Source organism: Megalops cyprinoides, chromosome 3 (assembly GCF_013368585.1).
Source record: "Megalops cyprinoides isolate fMegCyp1 chromosome 3, fMegCyp1.pri, whole genome shotgun sequence".
Taxonomy (NCBI): Eukaryota; Metazoa; Chordata; class Actinopteri; order Elopiformes; family Megalopidae; genus Megalops; species Megalops cyprinoides.
Genome location: NC_050585.1, coordinates 2,907,756 through 2,929,146, shown reverse-complemented (window position 1 = coordinate 2,929,146; position 21,391 = coordinate 2,907,756). Strand labels below are relative to the sequence as shown.

At 38.9% G+C, this 21,391-nt stretch overlaps 2 protein-coding genes across 2 annotated transcripts; both read right to left on the bottom strand.

Annotated features, from left to right (window-relative positions):
• Window positions 1–4,325: 4,325 nt before the first annotated feature.
• On the bottom strand, window positions 4,326–9,218 carry htr3a (5-hydroxytryptamine (serotonin) receptor 3A). Its single transcript, XM_036523195.1, has 9 exons — window positions 9,197–9,218; window positions 8,661–8,824; window positions 8,186–8,230; window positions 7,795–7,904; window positions 7,255–7,424; window positions 6,372–6,532; window positions 5,809–6,019; window positions 5,072–5,305; window positions 4,326–4,609 (listed from the first exon to the last, which is right to left on the bottom strand). Exons 1-9 carry the CDS (start codon window positions 9,216–9,218, stop codon window positions 4,326–4,328), a joined length of 1,401 nt encoding a protein of 466 aa, XP_036379088.1.
• A 5,492-nt stretch (window positions 9,219–14,710) lies between these two features.
• Window positions 14,711–21,127, bottom strand: htr3b (5-hydroxytryptamine (serotonin) receptor 3B). Its single transcript, XM_036523194.1, has 9 exons — window positions 21,088–21,127; window positions 19,943–20,106; window positions 19,291–19,335; window positions 18,649–18,758; window positions 18,280–18,449; window positions 17,910–18,067; window positions 16,358–16,568; window positions 15,808–16,017; window positions 14,711–15,090 (listed from the first exon to the last, which is right to left on the bottom strand). The coding sequence occupies exons 1-9, from the start codon at window positions 21,125–21,127 to the stop codon at window positions 14,825–14,827; spliced, it is 1,374 nt and encodes a 457-aa protein (XP_036379087.1). The 3' UTR covers window positions 14,711–14,824.
• Window positions 21,128–21,391: the final 264 nt, after the last annotated feature.

Here is a 21,391-nt window from a genome sequence, read left to right as displayed (position 1 = left end):
GTCTCATTTTTAGGGACCCCAGCTCCACCTCACTGAATTCTGCACATTTTATTTCAAAGTGGTCTTATAGCAATAAATAATTAATTTAGGACTTACCACAGAAGTAAATATAGTCATTGTACATAACAACATAGTAGCAAATGTAGTTTGTTTTCAAAGTCATCTGAATAACCCTTTCGCTGGTCAAACCCTAAACCTTACACCAATCCTAGCAACCCTAACCACAAATATACCCTAACCCTTTAAGAAATGAGTTTATGTAATTGAGTGAGCTGCATAGCATGGTCCTAGCACTTATATGCAATGAAATGGCACATGCTGACTTTTCTAAATGTAAACAACAAGTAAATGTCAATGTCATATACAGTGAGACCAAAAAGCACTTCATGAGAGCACACACAGATACAAATGTAGTCCTGGATCACGGACAATCTGTTTTGTGAAATCAATTTGTGTGGAGGTAGTGTGGCATAACCAGGCTTGTAACCAGAGGACTGCAACACCAGTTACCGCTGCCTGCCACTTTTGCACTGAACCTGAATTATTTTGCCATACTTCCAGCTGTATAAATGAATGGTATCTTAACACATAAACTAAGGGCATGCCCCAGACAATTAAGGGCATTCACCAAACAGTTGATGCTCTGTATTTCTGGGCTTTCTTTTTTTTGGCAATAAAAATGAAATGTCTCATCCACGTTTTTACATATTTCTATATATTCTGCTTATGAAGTTATGAACAGTTAAAAACCTCACTGCAGCACAAAGGATGTTGGACAAATGAATGTTGAGTATGTAATTCTACTGTGGATTCAATTTCTGTTGACTACATGCTGACTACATTTATGAGTATGTAAGTGAACATGTATGAACACCCAACCTTAAAAAATACAATCTTAGAAATATACACATGAGGTTGAACTGTACTTGGGGCTGCACTAGTCTTCAAACATTCACATATTAGCCTTCAGTGCTGAAAGAATTAAAAAAGTGTATTTTTTATGATTATTCAACTCTTGTTCATTCAAAAAATTGTCAATCAGTTTTGTTAGAATGTAATTCAGAAGCATTCTTGAGTGGGTGTGAGAGTGTGAGACTGAGGGTTTTTCTTAAGAATTGAATATGATCATGAAGTGCTCTTCAGTGGTGCTGCTGAATAAAAGGTAGCCACAAAACACCCACACAGGTTTTCAGAGTAGAGTGATGTTTTATGCCAGTAAACATGAAAAAGCAATACAGGCCCATACAGTATCTACAGCAGGACAAAAAGTTAAATGATCAGCACAACAAACCCGCTCTGATGGTTTCTATATCCTAAAAAGCTTCCCAAAGTCTCCAAACCCACATACCACTGAATGACTGAATGTGTGTTTTCTGTCAGTAACAATTGTTTTTTCAAATGTGGATTTTAAAATAGAAATGTTTTTGAACTTATATCAAAAATATCTACATGTGCCACTACAGTGTTTAGTCTGATTCATGTATATGTCTGTGGAAGAGTTAGCATAATATTTTCCACATGGATACATGGAAAAGCTGGGGAAACATACAAACTACTCTCCAGGGGGGTAAATGACAAGGTAAATTTCAGAAGCACATCATATTAGTCTATATTAGAAATTAATTTGTGTGAGAGAGGATATGGTATAATATGTTTCCTAAATGTGTGGAGTGTGTAAGAATAGTAATACATAAAGTCATGTGTGAAATATGTTGACTGAAAGTATCTTCCAGTCTTGACACACCTATCAGAATGCTTCATATATGACAACTTCCACACTGTTTAAAGTGTGATCAAGGTTTATTTAATGATTCTGTAAGGAGGATGAATACCTTATCTACGCTTTTATACTGGAGGTTAAATATACACAATAGATACACAATAATGATAGGATATATCCAGAGGCTATTTAGTTTAAAATTACATTTATTAATCTATCTCACAGATAAATGTCTTAATTAAAATGATGGCAATAAAAATTATTTTTGAAAGGAAGTGACAAGTGACTTCCCCTTAGAAATGTGTCATAACTTAATGCTACAAATGTTTTCCATGTTTTCAATTTCCATTCCCATCTGTTACCATTTTGAAAATAATAATTTAAACAATTTAGAAAAATGTAATCTGACAACCCTTCATTTCCAAAGAGGTCGTGAGTTTTTTTTTTTTTTTTTTTTTTTTTGCTCGTTTAAGAATGCATAAAGAATTGCAGAAGCAAACTGTGTGTTTAAGACTGTGTGGTATTATATTAAGATTTTTCTATATCAAATATTCTCTGTACAAGTTCTGCTGTACTTAAATGAATGGACTGTAATGTACTGTAAATGTACAGCAAAAGTCTTTCTCAGTAGTCTCAGTAGATTGCCCTGAAGCTTGTTTTTATATAGTTTTAGTTCACACAGTTAATTTATTAACACATTCATATGGATTAAAATATTGTGCACAGTAGTATGCAAAAGTTTGGGCACCCCTGGCCAAATTACATATTTTGTTGATTTTTGACGTGAAAAGTAGTAAACACAACCTCTGCAGCGAACAGAGTTTAAAAAATGACATTTTCTGCAAATGTTAATGCACTGTTAGTTTTGATTTCATGAACTTAAAAAATAGAAAAAAAGTCATTGTGTCATGCACAAAAGTTTGGACAGCCTACTAAGTCAGTATAACATCCCCTTGGGTATATTTGCACAGCTTGCAAATGCTTTTTGTAGCCAGCTAAGAGTCTTTCTGTTCTTGACTTTTCACCCACTCTCCCTTGCAGATCACTTCTAGCACTTGTTCTTGGGCCGTTTTGCATGCACAGCATGTTTAAGATCTACCCATTAATTTTCAATTATGTTCAAGTCAGGGGACTGTGACGGCAATTCCAAAAGCTTCAGCTTGCATGTCTTGAAGTAGTTCATGATGGATTTTGAGGTATGTTTTGGATCATTGTCCTGTTGTAGAAGCCAGCTTCAGTTTCTTGACTGACTTTGTGACATTTGCTTAAAGAATTTGCTGATATTTAATGGAATCCATTCTTCCCTCTACCTGTGCAATGTTTCCTGTGCCACTGGCTGCCACATAACCCCAGGGCATAATAGATCCACCCCCATGCTTAACAGTTGGCAAGGTGTTCTTTTCATCAACTGCTGCTCCTTTTTCTGTCCAAACATACCTTTGGTGAATGTGGCCAAAGAGTTCCATTTTTACTTCATCAGTCCACAGCACTTGTTTCTAAAATGCCTCTGTCTTATCTAGACGTTGGTTTGCATACTTCAGATGTTGACTTATGTGATGAGGTCGCAGGTGAGCTTTCCTTCTGATGGATCTTCCATGCAGATCATGTTTGTGCAAGCAACACTGCACAGTGAAACAGTGCACCACCACTCCTGTGTCAGCTTAACCTTCCTTCAGGTCCTGTGCAGTCATATGGGGGTTTTGCTTTGCCTTTTTGCCCAGCATACATGCAGCTCTATTTGAGAGTTTTCCTAGTCTTCGGATCGTATCTTGACTTCCAGAGTTCCCCTTAGCTGCAATTTCTTAATGACGTTTCGGACAGTGGAAATTTCAAGCTGGAAGCGCTTTGATATCTTTTTATAACCTTCCCCTGCTCTGTAGCCAACAATTAGCTTAATTTTCAGATCGTCAGTCAGTTGCTTAGGCTTAGAGGAGCCCATGGTTGTTCAGTGTTGGCACAAGGTTTGAAGAGTCAGAGAATTTATTAAGCTCTGGAATTGTCATCAGCTGACAATTCCTAATGACAATTCTTGACCTGCCAAGTGAGTCCTAATGAGTCAATTACGGCCTAATGGGTTAATTAAGTTCTGAGACTTTACAAATGGATGGGTGTCCAAACTTATGTTATTTTTTAAAATATTTTTTAAAATAGCGTCCTGCCGAGGTTGTGTTTACTTCTTTTCACTTCAAAAATAAAACAATATATACTGTATATGTAATTTAGCCAGAGGTGCCCAAACCTTTGCATACAGCTGTATGTATTAGTAATTTGCCCTCAAGTTGAAAAAGAAATCAGACCTTCAAAAATATCATACAGAAAAAGATTATGCAAAGAGAAAAATCTATATGCAAAACTAAATTATATACAGAGGTAAATGCCCTTCAGCTGCAACCCTGGAGTTGGTTTGGTTTGAAATGAGGAAAAACACAAGATAGATAACTCCTCACGACCAAAGAATGACAGCATATTCAACAGAACAATCACTTTTTCCCCTTAAGATCACACCGCTAGTGGAAAAAGGTGGCAGCAGTATTGTGCAGAGTGGCCGGGATGGTCATCCCCAGCTGAGGCATAGGAGCCTGATGTCCCTCCCTTGCTCTGGGTGTCAGGCGTACTGCCACACAGACCACAGGGTTCCCAGGGTGACACTGTAGGCCAGCATAGCCACCAGGTAGACCCTGAACAGGAGTATGTCCAACACGTAGCCCACCTGCAGCCACTCCTTGGCAATAACCCGGCACTCATCCCGCTTGTCCAGGTACTGCCGAATGGAGGAGAGCTCTAGCAGGATGCTGTCCAGGACCGGGCCTCCATCTCTAGTGGAGAGTGCACCTACCACACCCCTCTCTGCATCCCTGGTGCCCTCGCATGTGCGATGATTGCATCTGACTTGGGGCAAACAAAAAACGAAAAAGAAGCTGTGTAACAAAAGTACTCCCTCATTGCCTACTGACCCCCGACCAGTAATTAGCAATTAAGATGCTACAGTGGCCACTTATCTAGATTACTGTACAAGGCTTTCTTATAATAATGAGAAATATGGCATATCTTTCTTTGATGGCATTTATTATATCCTATTCTTAAAAATAATGTCAAGAGTGATGTGAAACAGAACCAATAATATTTTATAATTAACCAATAATAATAAACCAATTATATTGGTTCTGTTGGACATAGGGGTAGTAAGGTATGCACTTCATTCTCAAAGGAGAGAGACACCAGCCCTTGACTCCAATAAGTAAATTCAGATCAGTAGAAGCGAGGCTCTGAGAGCTGATCTGATATCAGCAGGGAGCAGACACGGTTGGGCCACAGTGTGGTAGGACATGTTTTTGTAAGAGTAGCTCCTACCCATGCCTGTGCTGCTCTCCATGAAGGGGGATGGTGTCGACCCTCGCAACAGTATTGGACAGAACTTGTGCTTGTTCCGGATACAAAGTAACGTAGTGGCTCTCTCCAGAACAAGGTGTTTGACCCATTCCGGGACGTGTGGCTGAAGGTCCTGCTTGTGCACCAGGCGCACAATAAGAACAGTTTCTGTGAGGCTGATCACCAGCAAGGCCATGCACACCACAAAGTAGACACCTGCAGCCCAAGAGGAGACAGCAGGACAGGTGCATTAGAGGCCATAACCTGCAACTGTCTCACAATAAAGCATGTAGAGTCAATTACTTTTTGGTCCAAATTATGGTATAGGTACAGTAGGTCAAAACCAGGAAATAGAGGTGAACAAGTTAACATTTTGACCCAGAAAGGGTCTGTTATTTTTTTTAAAACATGCGTAAGAGTGTTACTATAGATACTATTAGGTTAAGAGGAATCTGTGGCTGTATGTAATCTGTATCTGTAATCATGTGTATTGGTATGTGTTAATCATGAAACAAAAGTTACACACATGCTCAGGAACATAATCATTTTAAATGTAATTTCTCATCCTCCCCATTTTGCTCCTCCCAGACTCCCACTGTAGTACACAGTTTCATAAGTACACAATATTATGTCTTTAAATGTGCTGTGTTGAAGATCACTGTAGAAGAAGGGGTTTTTAACTAGAATACCACTGATTTCATGGGAAAACTGAGCTTTACCTATGAGCGGTGTGCCGATCGCCGTGGCAGGAAGTGTGTCAGACACAATGATGAGGAAGACAGAGTAGCCCAGGAGCAGAGTGATCTTAAAGGACACCCTCTCTCCGCTGTCGGGGGGCAGGTAGAACCCTACGATGTCCATCACCATGAGGAATATGCTGGGCAGGAGAAGATTAACTGTGTAGAACAAAGGTCTGCGTCGTATCACCACCTGGAAGACAACAAATTATAATGTTCATGCGTGTGTGTGTGTGTGTGTGTGCGTGTTGCATGATGTTCATGCGTGTGTGTGTGCATGTACATGTGTGTGTGTGCCTAGGCAATTTCAGCAATAAACATAATACATAGTATTCAAAAGTTATGCTGCTTTGCTTCGTGAGGCAAGAAAAATGTGAAGAATATCAGGGAGAAAAGATATCTGGGAGAAAAAAGCTCTCTGTAGTTTTAATTTTCAGAGGTCATCTGGCTTTTGATTGGCATATTCTTCCACCAATTTTTTTATTATGTCAAAATAAAAGAACAAGTGAATTACATGTTTCAGCAAGAGCTAGGGTGGTGCTTACATTAAATTTCATTTCTGCATAGTGATCATTCTCGTCAATGCTGAAGGACTTATATTTTGACAGCACATGCAGAAGTTCCCATTCTCCCTGGTTCATGAAGACACTCTTGTCCACCCTCACATCCTCTGGAGTTCTCATTAGGGAGATGTTAATGTCATTAACTACAGGGCAGGAGATAAAGAACATCCATTAATGCACATTCATCACTGTACAAGGGGGTTTTCAAGTGCAGTCTAGCTCTCCCACTAAGCTTCTTGGAACATTTTTGAGTTCGAGTTAGGTACTTGTTTTTTTATATGATATATTATTATAACTGTTATTATTATTTTTTTACAGCTGCCATTAGTACTTATTGTAATAGTAGTGGTGTAAGTGATACAAGCAGTAGTACTATTGTACTTTTTAAAGTAATAATAATAAATAGTTAATTTAAACGTGTTAAAGCTATACTGTATTTTTATTTCTCCTATTACATGACATTACATTCATTTAGCAGATGCTCTTAACCAGAGCAACTTCCAGCACAAGAAAACAGAAGTGTATCCATTCAATTTAAACGAGTAACAGTGTCAGACCATTCTAACAAAATTCCAGTGAGCATGAGCACAACACCATTCAAACACTACCACAAGTTAATTTGTGCTGGCCTGAAACTTCACAGCCAAGAAACTATCAGAAGCCAAGTACACATGAAACCATAAATTAGCAGTACCATAAAACACAGTCACTAGATCACAGTGTCCCTAACACATTGCAATACTACATGTAAAATAAACAGCAAGCAATACAAATCTATTGAATCTCTACAGTCAGAGCAATGTTCCTGGGAGGCAGCTCTGTTATTTTTGGACAAGTGACAGTCATACACTGAGAATGGTCTTACTGGTGTGCAGCCAGCTCTGGAAGGTGAGGCTGCAATTCTGGACATCAAAGGGGAAGTTGTAGATGTTCAGGCTGCACGCAGTCACCACCTGGATGGGCTTGTAGTTACGTACAAGCCCATTGCTCCCTACATACACGTACGGGATATCTGGGGACTTGCCCACATCCACGCTGCCGATAAACACACACACACACACACAAACATCCACATGAATGTTAAGATGTGCTTTGATGCTTTCATTTTGGTGTACACTATCTGAAGGTCAATTGTTTGATCTTGAATCTCTGGCTCAGAAAGTGGATAAGGGAAAGCAGAGATCATGGATTACTAGAGACACTGAAAACCCTCCATTTCTTCCTGATCCTGCTCCAATCCATGTTTGGGTTATTATTTTAGTACTGTAGCTTTGAGAGTTTAAATGAAGGAATACCTGGTTAAAAATATTTGGACCTTTCACAGTATTGCAAAATTATAGCACCCAACATCTCATTTATTTCTGATTGAGCAGCTCATCTTTGTAAAACATCCCATAGTACTCACAATTCATTGATTAGTATATCAGGCACCCAGACGTTGGCAGTGGGAATAGACACTTGTTTGACGTTGTCAAAGTCTTCGGGGTTCCACACAAGGAACTCATCTACCCATTGCTTGATTGGAGAAAAGCAATTATTGAGAATGGTTATTTTTTTCATAAACACTCATAACAAAAAATACATTTCTTTTCATAGTAGTTCTGCTTCTCCTTAAGTGGTAGGCTAAAGGCTATTTCATTCAGTTTCTGAACTGAAAGCTTGCTGGAAGAGCTGCTGAATGTGTGTGCGGGAAGCATTTACCCATTTATTAAATTGGATAAAGTATGGTCTGCTGCACAGGTCCTATGCTTTTGAAGCAGAACAGTGAATACGGCTTTGCTATCTGCCCTGCTTACCTGCCTGTACCACACGTATGTAGTCAGAACCTGGTTCTTCTCATCCTATATTACAACATAAGGAAAAAGGAGAAATATGACATGCTATATAAAAGAGATATTATTTTCAGTCCCACATTTCTAAAGTGGCCCCAGTACTTTTTGGTACATATGTAGGTACAAATGTGTGCATATGCATACAACATATGTGTACAGCAGTTACTATGCAGGTACACAGTAGTATCTGTGTAGGTACAGTGCTTGTGCAACACACAGGTATTTAGACCGCATAATGTGAAGTGGGCCCATATCAAGGCACATTTATGTCTTGTTTACTCCAAGACTATTCAATATACGTCGGATACATAATCTGATGCTACAGCATGAGATCTTAATCTGAAGGTCAAATGTAAGTGTGACACTCCAAGCGTTTAATTTATGCACGGTTATTTTACTGTTCAGTAATTTGTTTGTAAAAAGCGCCTACACTACATACCACATTCAGAATGGAATAGACCATGAGGTCGATGGCCACCAAGGTTGATTGCCGCCAGTCTCGCACCGGGCGTACACCTTTCTTGTACCCGGCACTCAAATACTCAGCAAGGCGGACCAAAGTGGCATTGGCAAAACGTCCAGAGGTGTTGCCTGTTCTTCTGACTACAACACATACAAGTAAACACAAAGTCGACTTTGCTCACGTCCTGTGTATGACGTTAATCACCAGCGAAAGTTCAATAGTATGTTCCATTGGGACTGTAACGATATAGCGCTATTAATTGTTATGCCGCTGCTGCTACTACTAAAAATAAACATGCTAAACATGAAAGAGTCAAAACGTGAAAATGGTCAGAAAAACAATTAGAAGAATCTAAATTTAATCGCATAAACGAAACCGCGTAACATGGGCTAACGGTTGTAAAGTACCAGATTCGTTTGATTGTATGAGACGACATACTCAGCTACGCTACAGCACCGCATTGAGGAAATTTTATATCATGTTTTTATCCTGTATATACAATACAGCAGTACTTGCCTGAGGTGCAGCCGCCATAGCAGCCTTCCTGTGCGGCCGGCAGAAGTATGCCGAGAACTGTCCAAAGTGCTGAAAACTTCATTTCGCCAAGGAACCGGCGGATTCTTGTACGCAGTTCGTATGGCTGCGCTGTTTTGAGTAGTTATGTACAGCTGACAACTTGCGTTTCATAAAACGTTGTCTAACAGATTCCACTCTGTGCGCTACTCACTATGACAGACATTAATTAGTCCTGGCTCTTTCACCATTCAGTCTGAGAGAACTGATGTCACTATGGATGTAATAGGTGTGTCCAAACGGGGGCGTTGCTGTTTATGCCCTCAGCGAGGCATTTCACCTTGTTGAATTCAAAATCAATTTCAGCTGTATGAATAGGGAGCAAGGTTTTTAGGCATTTTTGCAATCTACCAAAAGAGCCACATGTCCAAAGTAGTCGATGTTTTTATGGCAAAAAGTCTTCATATTGAATAGCTTGGCGCGATTGAAAAGGGATGGTTAGTTTATTGTAAAGCAAATGTTTTCAAAACATAAACTTAATATTGCCTGGTTTGATGGTAGTATCTATCACGTCCATGTTCCTAATATAAAATTAAAACATGACACCTAAACATTGTGTTCAGGTTTTATGATTGACCTTAGTAACTCAGATTTGAAAACAGAAAGCAGAAGATGCTGTAGAAGAAGCAGGTACAGCCGTACCCACGCCTCTTTTGTTGGTTCATCATATTGATATTGTAATAATGAGATCTTATGAGCAACAGCAATTTGATACACGTTAAGTGTCATTAGACTGCTTAATTCGATATGCATTTAAAATGCCATAGAAAATTAAATCAGTATTCTTCCCTTACTTTTCGTACAATGTAGACGAGTAATTAAGTTAAAAGACTCCATCCAATACATATTACATAAGTGAAATATTTATCAGGTTTTCCATGAACGTTCGAGATCTTTTACAGCCAAGGCTGTGCGCAGAGGCATTTTAGACTCCAATAATATTCGAAGTCCAGATCGCCCCCCATTATCGATAATTGGATTAGACTGAGACATAATACAGTGAGTACTGAGGGCGGGACTTAGTTAGGCTGTTGATTGAGTCACTTGATGCCTCTGACGTTTGTGTCCGGAAAATAAAAATTAGAAATTGTGACGGAATTGAATTTTCTGAGTTGTATTGCCTAAGAGAACGTCTGCGAACATGTTAAAGAGACGCAGTTACCTGTGAATGACTGCGAGTAACGTTAGGGGAAGAGGACGTCTGCTACTTGATATTTAAAGCAAACACTTAAAACCTCTCAACGATCCATTAACGTTGTACTAATAATTTAAGAAGTCAACATCCAACGCTTCACTCCAGCTGTTATTACCACTTTCACTTACCACTGCAAACTGTAAGAACGACCATTTGAATAAGAATAATAAGGATATTACTACACTGTATGGCTATGGCTGTAACATCCAAGTTGGTCACACATATGGTATACTGTAATAGCTGGCTCGGTGCCAGGAGAAAATACAGAGGGGGTGCAACTGCAATCCACGGGATGCACAAAAATTCATAAATGTAGACATCGGGATATAAGGAGACTGGGGATGCACTGAAATCCGCTACGCACCCACAAAGCACCGGGCCTGCCTAATAGGCATTCATGAATAGAGCTACAATATTCCATACTGAACAGGCCTAAATACTGCCCTTTAAAGCAACTATTTATGAATTCACCAAAGCAGTTATTGGATTGCCATTGACATTTGTGTTATATATAAATCCAAGATGGTGCCCAAAACATTTCTGTCCATCATGAAATCTCACAGTGGGGAAGGGAGTGGCTGAATGGTCTTGCTTGCCTGCTCTATCTACACATTTTGAACAGTAGCACTTTGTTGAATTTTTTTAATTGAATATAGTTGCAATATCATATGACTTTTTGATATTTCATTAATTTCCAATAGATCTACTTTTCAAGCATATTTCAGAGAGGGTTTAAGACAATTTATTGGTGCTGCTAGTCATTCTTATTCACAACTCGAACTCTTGCTTAAATTTGGAGAAACTGTGATGACTCTTCATCATCATGAAATTTCTCCTATTAAGGAGAGGAATGTAATTTCTAATTTGTCTAAAAGTGTATATGTGATAGTCAAGTCAGTTTAATTTTAAAGTTTAAATTTTAAAGTTAATTTAATACAAACTATGCAAAGTATACAGGCTGTAACATAGCAGGAAGAGCAGTGTTTCAGCAGCATAGAAGACACCACCTAGAATGATGGCGTTCAGAAACTATGTTCATTATGCTTTTGGAATGAATGAGATTTGCTATGTTTGCCCATTTCTGTTTTTCATCATGGTCAGCTGATCTGCTCTGGACGTCCTGCTTTTTCAGGATAAAGCTCCTTCAGAACCCACTGTGGATAAAACCAGAAAGTCTAGACATACTGTCTTTCAGCTGAGACTTTCAGCTAAACTTCAGCATTCATGAACAAGCACCAGCAAACAAAATGGCAAAATGTAGTGATGGCAGTAGCTGTAGCTTCAAATTTAAAGCAAAACTCTTTATCTGATTATCCAGTCACCCTCTTTTATTAACCCTCTGTGGTCTATCTAGTATCATTCAGGTCTAATCAAAACAGATTTACCATGTCCTACACTCCAGATAATTGAGTCTGAATTTGCAGCAACTGACAATGCAGATGTGCTTTATTTAAGAGTGTACAGATATGAAAATGTGTAGAAAAACTGTAATGAATGACAACTGCAGGACTTGATTTGAAACACCTAGTTTAATTTTCATTTACACTGTTGACATTCAACAGTATGTAATTTCATCTGGCCAGAATATGATGCAGACTAAATTTATATGAATGTAAGACATTTTAGGGATTTCAGGGAAATATTATGAGAAACCATACAAAGACATGTCATGACCACTTCTCCTCATCAACCCACTGACCCTGACAATGGTAAAGGGCTAAAATGAGGAAAAAAGCAAAATGAGTCATTTTAAAATAATTGCAAAATACCACTAAACACTCATAACTTATCTTTTCACATTTTTATTGTTTTGAGTACATTTACTTGATGTTTAGCAATTATTTGGTACTGTGGGTTAATTAGGTTGACAGGCACTAAAGAATCTAACTGCTTTTGTTCAGATTTTCTGCCATTTTGTACCAAAAAACAAAACTCCAGAGGTGACTGCAAAAACAGAAGAGACTCATGCCAATACCTCGCCCCAGCCACGAAGTGCTAGATACGTGGTGGTCCTGTAACAGTCAGTTGAAATGCCAGTTAAAAATATATGTGAAAATTGCACGTATATTGTAGAGGACCGCATAGGTTCATCTCCCCACAAAACACTATTATGTCCAGAGACCCATAATTATATCAAACATTGCATCAAACAAAAAAGGCATTAAAATGCATTAAACAGTATGGTTGCCATTTGGCAATCAAATAGCAGTTATACATTTATGGAAATAAAGTATTAACATTTAATTAATATAAAATAATGTAGACTCATAGGAAGTATCATCACACTAAATTTGGTTGAAAATGGTCACGTTTTGGATTTGAATTTTGTACCAATTTTTGGAATTCCACCCATTTTAGTGATTGTACAGATTTTACGAGCAGTGCTTAAATGACATCTAGACAACTGGTTGTATTGGCTGGCAAAAAATGTTTCAAAAACATAATTCTGTGATCATGTTAGGTACAGTGAAAGTACAAACTGTTCAAATTCTCCTTTACAGACAGGTTGACTCAGAGAAAACTGCTAGAGCAAAAGTTACATTAAAATGAAAGGCTTAATAACATTATTTGTCCACTGTGTAATAATTGCTCTAATGAGAATCACTGGTGTTGAATATTACAAAATGTGATTTTCTTTGTATACATGCAAATTGTACACATCCATTCCACTGGACAAGAAACTTTCAATACAAGATAAAGCTCTCTCAACTGCAATAACAAAACTTTTAATTAGTTTATTTTGTTGGAGAGATAAGCTTAGGAATAAACGTTTATAATCCCTGAACTTTAATTCCATGAGAAAGAGATAAGATTGTAGAGCCTTTGTTTGGCTGGTGTCGACTGCAGGGACATAAAGATCTACAATAATGGGAATCAAAGTAAGTTGTAAGAGAAAGTAATCGATTTGAGTAAGGCCTGAATAATAGCTCTTCAAAGCTATTATAAGGTCAAAATCATGCTCTTCAAATATAGGCTTGTATGTAAATAAGGTCTGTATATAAATGTTGGGTGGCAAAGTTGACACAAATGTGCCCTGCCAACAGGGCAGATTTCTGTGAGTGAAATAAACAATAGTCCATCAGCACATCATTCTCTCTCACTATACAGATCTTGTTATCTTTTACATCTTTCAGAAGGAAATGACACCATTTCTATTCTAAGGTAAAGCTTAGGATCTGGGTCACACCCAGCTGAAAAATCCAACACACTCAATATATCACTCATTTTTCCATCTTTTAGAAATGGTTTGGTTCCACTACAATTGCACCCACACGTTTAGGTTTGTATTTCAACATGTAATTTGGCTAAGTGGCCAGCTGAAACAAGATCAGGCCCCATCATCCACATTCAGGGAAAAAAGCCCATTTATATTGATTGTTTCCATTGTGATGCATCCTTGATGATCTTGATAATTTTTTTACCAGTTCAAGTGAATCAATTTACCTACTCTTGTTTGGACACCTTCCTTCAGTAAAATGTTGAGTGGAAAAGTTGACACAAATAAGTGAAGAAAGGATCACATCATACTGTGGAAATACAAACACCCCAACAATCTTTAATCTCACTGTTCAGCTCAGCCTGCAAGTGCTAGATTTTCAAACACATCACAGCTACATTTGCCTGTGGCACTGATGCAATTCCAGGCAATATGCAGTAAGTAAAGATAGATATGTTGCTGGTGTGTTACAGTGGTTCAGGAGTGACTGAAGGAAGTAATTTTTGAGTTGCTGTGACTCAGTGAAATGAAACATTTTACCAATGTGACAGTGAAGACATTTCACTGCATAAAACCTGTGCTAAACTCAGCCAGCTTTGCCGTTACCTGTTCAAATCGACAATCAAATGCATGTGCAAATGTAGCCCCAATGCTTAATATCACATTTTAAAAAGCATCACTGCTTTTCACTATTTACAAAACATTAAACATTTACTTCAGATTGCACACACATTTTACACTATGATAAATATTAACACTGTAAAATGTCTGTCATTTTTTAAGGCCAAACAAAGACAATACTTTGCCTTGGACTGAGTAAATGTCTTAATCAGTTAAAAAAAACTTTAATTTCTGGCATAAAAATAAATCAACACAGTAAATCATAATGTCTTCATCTTTCCACTTTTTGAGAAGGTAAAAGCAACAGCAGAAATGTTTGGTTGTCACTGAACATTATATATTTTTGTACTTTGTACGTATTGTTTCTTTGGGGCTAAGCACCTACAAGCTATTGTTTTTGCTCTCTAGTTATGCCCAGTTTAATACCTGAATATCTATAATCTGACTTTTGCTTTGCTGCATATAGTACTATGCTGCTTTGGAAATGATACTCCCAGCATTACACATTAGTTTACGAGAGGTTTGCCTGTGTTTTTACACCAAGCTCCAGGAGACCCACAGTAACAGGAGGGTACTGGTGTAGATGACCAGGATGAGCACATAGAGACGGAAAAGGAATTTGTCCAGCTTGTAGCACAGTGCCAGCCAGTCCGCTTGGGTTGCGCCGTCGCTCTCCACCTGGAGCAGGTAGCACCTGAGGGAGACAATCTCCTGCAGTACCTTCTCCAACTGCAAAATGCCATCATTGGGCTCACAGAGAGATAGGAGGTCATCCTCTGAAGTGAAGTCCAGTTCAAAGCCTGAAACCACAGGGTTATATTAAAGGCTTATTCATCAGTAAATAAAACTCAGAAAAGGTGTTTAGTTAGACTGAAGAAGAACATTCACTTGTCCCCCCAAACTGTTGATTGTTAGGTTTAATTGTGTAATTGTTTTTAAGGATCTTTGTCTTCCAGCTTTCAGCATTATCAATAGGTGAGCTCATTTCAAATCAATCAATTATTTAATTGTTTTAGTTGTTTATAATTGTAAGTAATTTTCTGTGTAATTGCTTAATTGTAGCTGACCAGCCGTTGGTTAATGACCCACACCTGCTCAGTGTTTTCAACAGTTTGGCTGTTTGACCAGGTTGATTCCTAACTTTTTGTGTAAGTTTTTTGTAAGTGTTCTGTTTGTTTGTGAGAATTGCTGGCTAGCTTCTCCTCAGAGAAGGGCACTCATTTATAAACCAGTCTTCCATGAGCCATTGACTTAGTGATTTGGCTTGGTTTGTAAAACTTAGCCTTGGATCAATTTTCAAATATTTACTGACTTATTCCAAAAAATTATATGGTATGCTGTACAAGGCAAACAATAACTTACACTATGACCATGCACATGAAGTATCACACTTGCAGTATTCACTTCAGTCCCATACTGCTGATGCAATTCGTCTGAGCTTAGACAGATGTGTAGTTCACTTAGCTTGAACAGTGTGAACATTACAAATTCAGCAAGCTCAACAAAAAAGTTCTTACCTCCACATTGATCCACATCATCCAGGGTTTTGACAGAGGTGAACGAACTCTCATTGAAACTGTGGCTGGAGGAGCCATATTTGTCCAGCAGGCAGGCCGACACAGACATCTCCTTCACTGCTTCCTCATTATGGTGCAGCAGTTTCACTACCAAGATGGACTTAGCCAGACTCAGGACCAGGAGTGCCATGCAGACCGCAAAGAAAACGCCTGTGAGAATGAAGACCAAAGCCTCCAGTCAGTCTGAACCGCAGTGCACTCTGTCCTTAACATTAACATTTTTAAACCAGTGACTGCTGAAATACTTCAGTCAAAGTCAAGTGTAACAGTGCATTGTAACTAGAATGAAGAGAAGGTAATGCATAAATACAAAATTTAAATCTGGACGTGCAATTTTGTATAGCTGTAAGCACATCTTCATTCAAAATTAAGTATACCTCTGCGGACCAGTGGACTAAAGTACACCTGTAAAGACTCTTGCATCGCTTTTGCCTTCAGAAACATTGAAACGGGAGAGAATTAAAGACACAGAATCAGTGAGCTGGTGTACCAATGAGGGGCGTTTTGATGGCTGTTGCTGGAAGCTCATCGGTCATGTTGACTCGAAAGACAGTGTAGCCCAAAAGGATGCTAGTCTTGAAGGTGATGCGAGTGCCGCTGTTTGGGGGCAGGTAAAAACTGATCACATCCACCACCATGAGGAAGATGCTGGGGATCAACAGACTGACAACGTACAGCAGGGGGCGCCGACGGATCACCACCTGGGGAGACAGGGAAAGGCCTGGATTTAGCTCTGTGGCTGTGATTCACTTTAAATATCAGCTTGAGGTTAGCCTTATGTTTCTGTATATTTTTATAAAAACCCTTTTGAATGTCTGTCAGTATCAAACAAAAATGGAAGATTTGCCTCCATTTGCTTAAGAACTAGTCACAGTCACCCCTGATGGGCAAAAATATACTTGGACAGACTCCCACACTCTCCCTCTCCAGCTAAAGCTGATGGGGTTGACCAGGGCTATTAGTGGACCAGGGTTGTTTTTACTCCAAAAGCCATCAATGTAACAGGGACTGATCAAATCCTCATTTATCCCACAAAAAATGTAATGCAATTTGAGTTCCCCCAGAACTTTCTTTTCAGCAATCAGCTGCAGTGGTACTAATGAGCAACATCAGCTGTTCTCTCAGTGAGGAGCTCTCAGCAGGGATAGGTTTACCCATCAGTGCACCACTGTGGAGTGGACTCCCATTTTTCCCACCGTACAGGGATGGTCATCGATCAAGTACTGAGGAAACCATCTCATTACCATCAATGTCTCAGCATCCTGTCAGCAGTGCAGCCTCATCTGTTAACATTAGTGCTCCTTCCAATCCATGAATGCCGGCAATCAGTTTAACACTCTTTTTGCACTCCATGGACTGGCTAAGTGACATTTCAACATCTGTCAGTTCCTCCTCAGGGCTGGCTGTCATGATACAATTTACAGTATGGCACATTTCAGTGTCCTCTGAGAACCGTTGTCAAAGTCACTTTCACACAGGAAATGTATGTAATTTTATATATAGTGGAATGGAATCTTCTGGGATATTTGGTTCATGGTAAACTATTCTACAGTAAATCTATGAAATTGAAGGTGGCAGTAACTGAAGATTTCTGAAATGTATGGCAGGCTTATTGACAATTTAAAAGTTTTTAGATTTTCATATATTGTGTGAAATCATACAATTCTACACCAGACTACACTGCTGTACTATTACTACATAACTACATAAGTATGGAATAGAAGGTGGAAATAACTGAAACACATGGTGTACATTATATTGACAGATACTGCTGTTTCATTATTAACGGCATTTAGCAGACACTCCTATCCAGAGCAACTTATATCAATTACAGGTTTTTACAATGTTATCCATCTATACAGCTGGATATTTATTGAGGCAATTCTGGGTTAAGTACCTTACCCAAGGGTATAGCAGCAGTGTTCCTGTGGAGAATAGAACTGGCAACCTTTTGGTTATATATATATAGTGCTCCTTGACCACTATGCTATACTGCCTCCCACTGTTTCATCCCTTCATTCTGACAAATATCCGATACGTACATTAAACTGGATCTGTGCGTAGTCTCTGTTCTCAAGATGGAGCTGCTGATATCGGGCTGGCACAGACAGCAGCTCCCATTCGCCGTCATTCATGAACTCTCTCTTGTCATTTGCTATTTCTTCGGAGCTCCTCCACAGGGCCAAGTCCACCTCGTTTACTGGATAGGGGTGCAAAAGGGAAAGGGGGGTGGGGTGTGAAAGAAAATATGAGGTCACAGAGGAGACACCTCCTTTGAAATGTCATTAGCAGACCTGCTGGTGCTGCAGTCCAAAATGAGCCATTGCGGTTAATGCAGTATGTATGATTGTTACATACAGTATGCACTGTGTGGGTGTGTAAGCATATGGTACTGGTGTATGTTGTAATCACCTGTGTGGAGCCAGCTACGGAAGGTCAAGGTGCAGTTCTGCTTGTCGAAGGGGAAGGCGTAGATCTCTAGATCACAAGCTGACACCACCTGGATGGGCTTGTAGTTCTTCACCATCCCGGAGGAGTTCACATAAATGTAGGGGAGGGACGGGGATCGGCCAACATCAACGCTATAGGCACATGTCAAAAGAATGGAGCCATGATTTCCCTCTTTGACCATGACATGGGCTGTTTGCTTTTACAGTAGTGTTGTGTGTGACTGTCATGATCTATACACTGACTGAAGAAGGCTACCAGTGTTTTTCATCTTTCAGCCCTGGTACATAATAGATGTGTGAACAAATCAGTATTCTGGAAGATGATGCTCACAATTCACTGATGATGATATCAGGCACCCAGATAGCATCTGAAGACAGGGAGATCTCATTAATCCCGTCGAACTCCGCAGGGTCCCATACCAGAAACTCATCAGTCCAGATCTGCAGATGAACCACCCAGACGTAATTCAACAGTCCAGTGATGCTACTGCAAGTCACTCATGAAACGTGAAAAGAACACACCTCAAACACACAGACCATCTCCAAAACTGTGCAGTTTCCCAATCGACAGACAGAACATCTTTTCTGACACAATGATATTCCCATTCATGCAGATATATGTGCTCAGTCTGTGTTTGGAATTAGCCGGTGGTCTACAGCAGAAATGTAATGCTAATCAAATTGAAAAGTCAATGTTATTAAGCATGATAGGCAAGTGCGGATGGAAATCTCCACTATCCAATTACACAAATGATGAAATTTGGATCAACCTGAATTGTTAATCATCATATTTTAGTTAGATCCCCAACAGTAACCCCTGTATATTTGGAACACAATATGTGTGATCACTTCAAGAAAAGACGTTGTCTGCATTCACGTTCATGTAATAGTATGCATGCTTGGCCCATAATGATCTTATTATTAAACCAGTATGTTATTTTTAAAATAAAAAATGGCACTAATATTTACCAACCTGACGATACCAAATGCTTGTGGTTACTTTCTGGGTCTGCCCATCCTTTAAGAAAAGGTGAAATCTTGTCAGCCATGTTTCTTAAGGTTTAATTACCAAAATGTTAAAAAATATATTTACTGATGACCATTTTTGTATTTATATGTTTAATTAACTTTAAGGGTTACGAATGCTCATTTAATTAAACTGAAGTGAATCACTAAGTGAATTCGTACATTTGTATCACTGTACCCTGCTACTACAAACCCTCATCTTCATCTGTCAGCAAGAAAAAGCCATTAATTGAACTGTTGACACTGTTTTTAACATCATGAAGAACAACATCTGTGAAGCTGTGGTGGGGGCATTTGCAGTTCTAATGTATATTTAGCATCAGTAAGATGTCTTTTGAGAGAATTTCACTTTAACATGAACTAAGAACACAGTCCTCATGTTCCTTATATATCTGTCTTAACAGAAAGCCATGTGTAATTTTCTGATTCATGCTACATGACCCACATTTCTTCAATTATATAGCTTGGTTAAACAACGCCCCACTCTGGATCTGAACCTGTTGCTATCCAAGTCTTGCTTATGACAAATGGTATGACGTGTTTGTGTTTTGTGTCACACATTTATCACCAGTATTCAAAAAGAGCTGCAGAGTCTTTACCACATCGAGCACAGACTGGAGGATCAGATCGATGTAGACAACTGTTGGATCAGTCCAGTTTTGAACTGGCCGAACCCCACAGTTGTACTGGCGGAGGAGAGTTCTGGTGAGCTGGTTCAGAGCAGATCTCCTTGGTTTTTCTGGCAAAAGCTCAGCAAGAGGAACTACAGTACAGCATAACACACAGAATTGTACAGAACATACATTTTTATGGATGGATTTATACATTGTGCACCATGCTGAGATACAAATAAATTTGATACACAATTTGATAATTTAGAAACAAAGAGACATAATTCATAAAACAGCAAATTATTAATATCAATAGTAAAAGTAGTAGTAGTAGTAGTAGCCTAGTAGTAGTAGTAGTAGTAGCAATAGTAGTATTGTTTTTATTAATTTTATTACTATTATTACTTGACAGATGTTCTTGACCAGGCTGCCTCACAATGCGTTAGATAATAACACAATGAGAACTACTTTGTTGTTGAAGTACAGTAGATATTCTCCCATGATATTCCAAAATCAAAGAAAATCTCTGATAAAACAAATATTTGAAGATCACATGAAAATTATGCATGAATGAAAACTGTCTCCAAGAAATAGCAGTTTTTATACGCTTACACACAAATATGCTGTGTTGGTTCATATTGATTCTTATCCTGTATATATTTACAGATGGGGAATTTGCACATATTCCTAAAAGACAATGAATCTGAAAAAAATAGAAATCCACTTCATGTCTTTAGAAGAGAGAAATCCAGGAAGATCCAACAATGCACAGCAGGACAAATATAAAACCAGCGGTGGAGAAGTCCCAGTGGAGAAAGTAGAATTAAGCCCAATATTTGTTCCAATCACTTGGATTTTCAACTCAACTCCTCAACCAGAAAGGGAAGTAATTGGTTTAATGCATGGGTGGAACAATACATGCAAACTTCTTCTACTTTTGAGGACTGGGGTTTTCCACCTCTTTATAAAACCACCAATAGCAATAAAGAAAAGCCACCTGTTGGAAATTGATTAGTCAATCCTTGAAATCAATTTCCTCTATTTGGAATTGAACCCAACAATACAGTGAACAAAGTCATGCCTGTACAACTGTGTCTATGCTGAAGACCAGCTACAGGTAGGCAGAGACCTACCTGAGGCTAGGAAAAGAAGCAGAGAGGTGACAGTAGACATGCTGGGGTGTGACAGCTCCAGGTCTTATTTCTCAGCCAGCATCTCAGCTCCAGGTGTCTCCTAAATGGTGTTCCAGTCTGGGGAAGCTTCTGACCGTTGTCTTTTGCAATCTACTATTCTCATAAAATCCTTTGCAGCATTAGCATGGCTTTGGCAAAGCCGTCCCTTTGTTTTCTTTGGCGAGCAGTGAGTGGACAGCGCTAAACTGCGCTGTCTTCCTGTATTGAGTTTCCATTATGATGGTAAGATGATATTGGAATCGAT

Coding starts and splice junctions, on each gene's coding strand:
- htr3b (XM_036523194.1), bottom strand. CDS start 21,127: ATGTCTACTGTCACCTCTCTGCTTCTTTTCCTAGCCTCAG. Junction 18,759..19,290: donor CAAGCATTTGGTATCGTCAG/GTTGGTAAATAT, acceptor GTTCATCTGCAG/ATCTGGACTGATGAGTTTCT. Junction 16,569..17,909: donor ACGCACAGATCCAGTTTAAT/GTACGTATCGGA, acceptor CTGTCTCCCCAG/GTGGTGATCCGTCGGCGCCC.
- htr3a (XM_036523195.1), bottom strand. CDS start 9,218: ATGGCGGCTGCACCTCAGGCAA. Junction 6,533..7,254: donor CCAGAGCTGGCTGCACACCA/GTAAGACCATTC, acceptor CCTGCCCTGTAG/TTAATGACATTAACATCTCC. Junction 4,610..5,071: donor GGAGAGCAGCACAGGCATGG/GTAGGAGCTACT, acceptor GTTTGCCCCAAG/TCAGATGCAATCATCGCACA.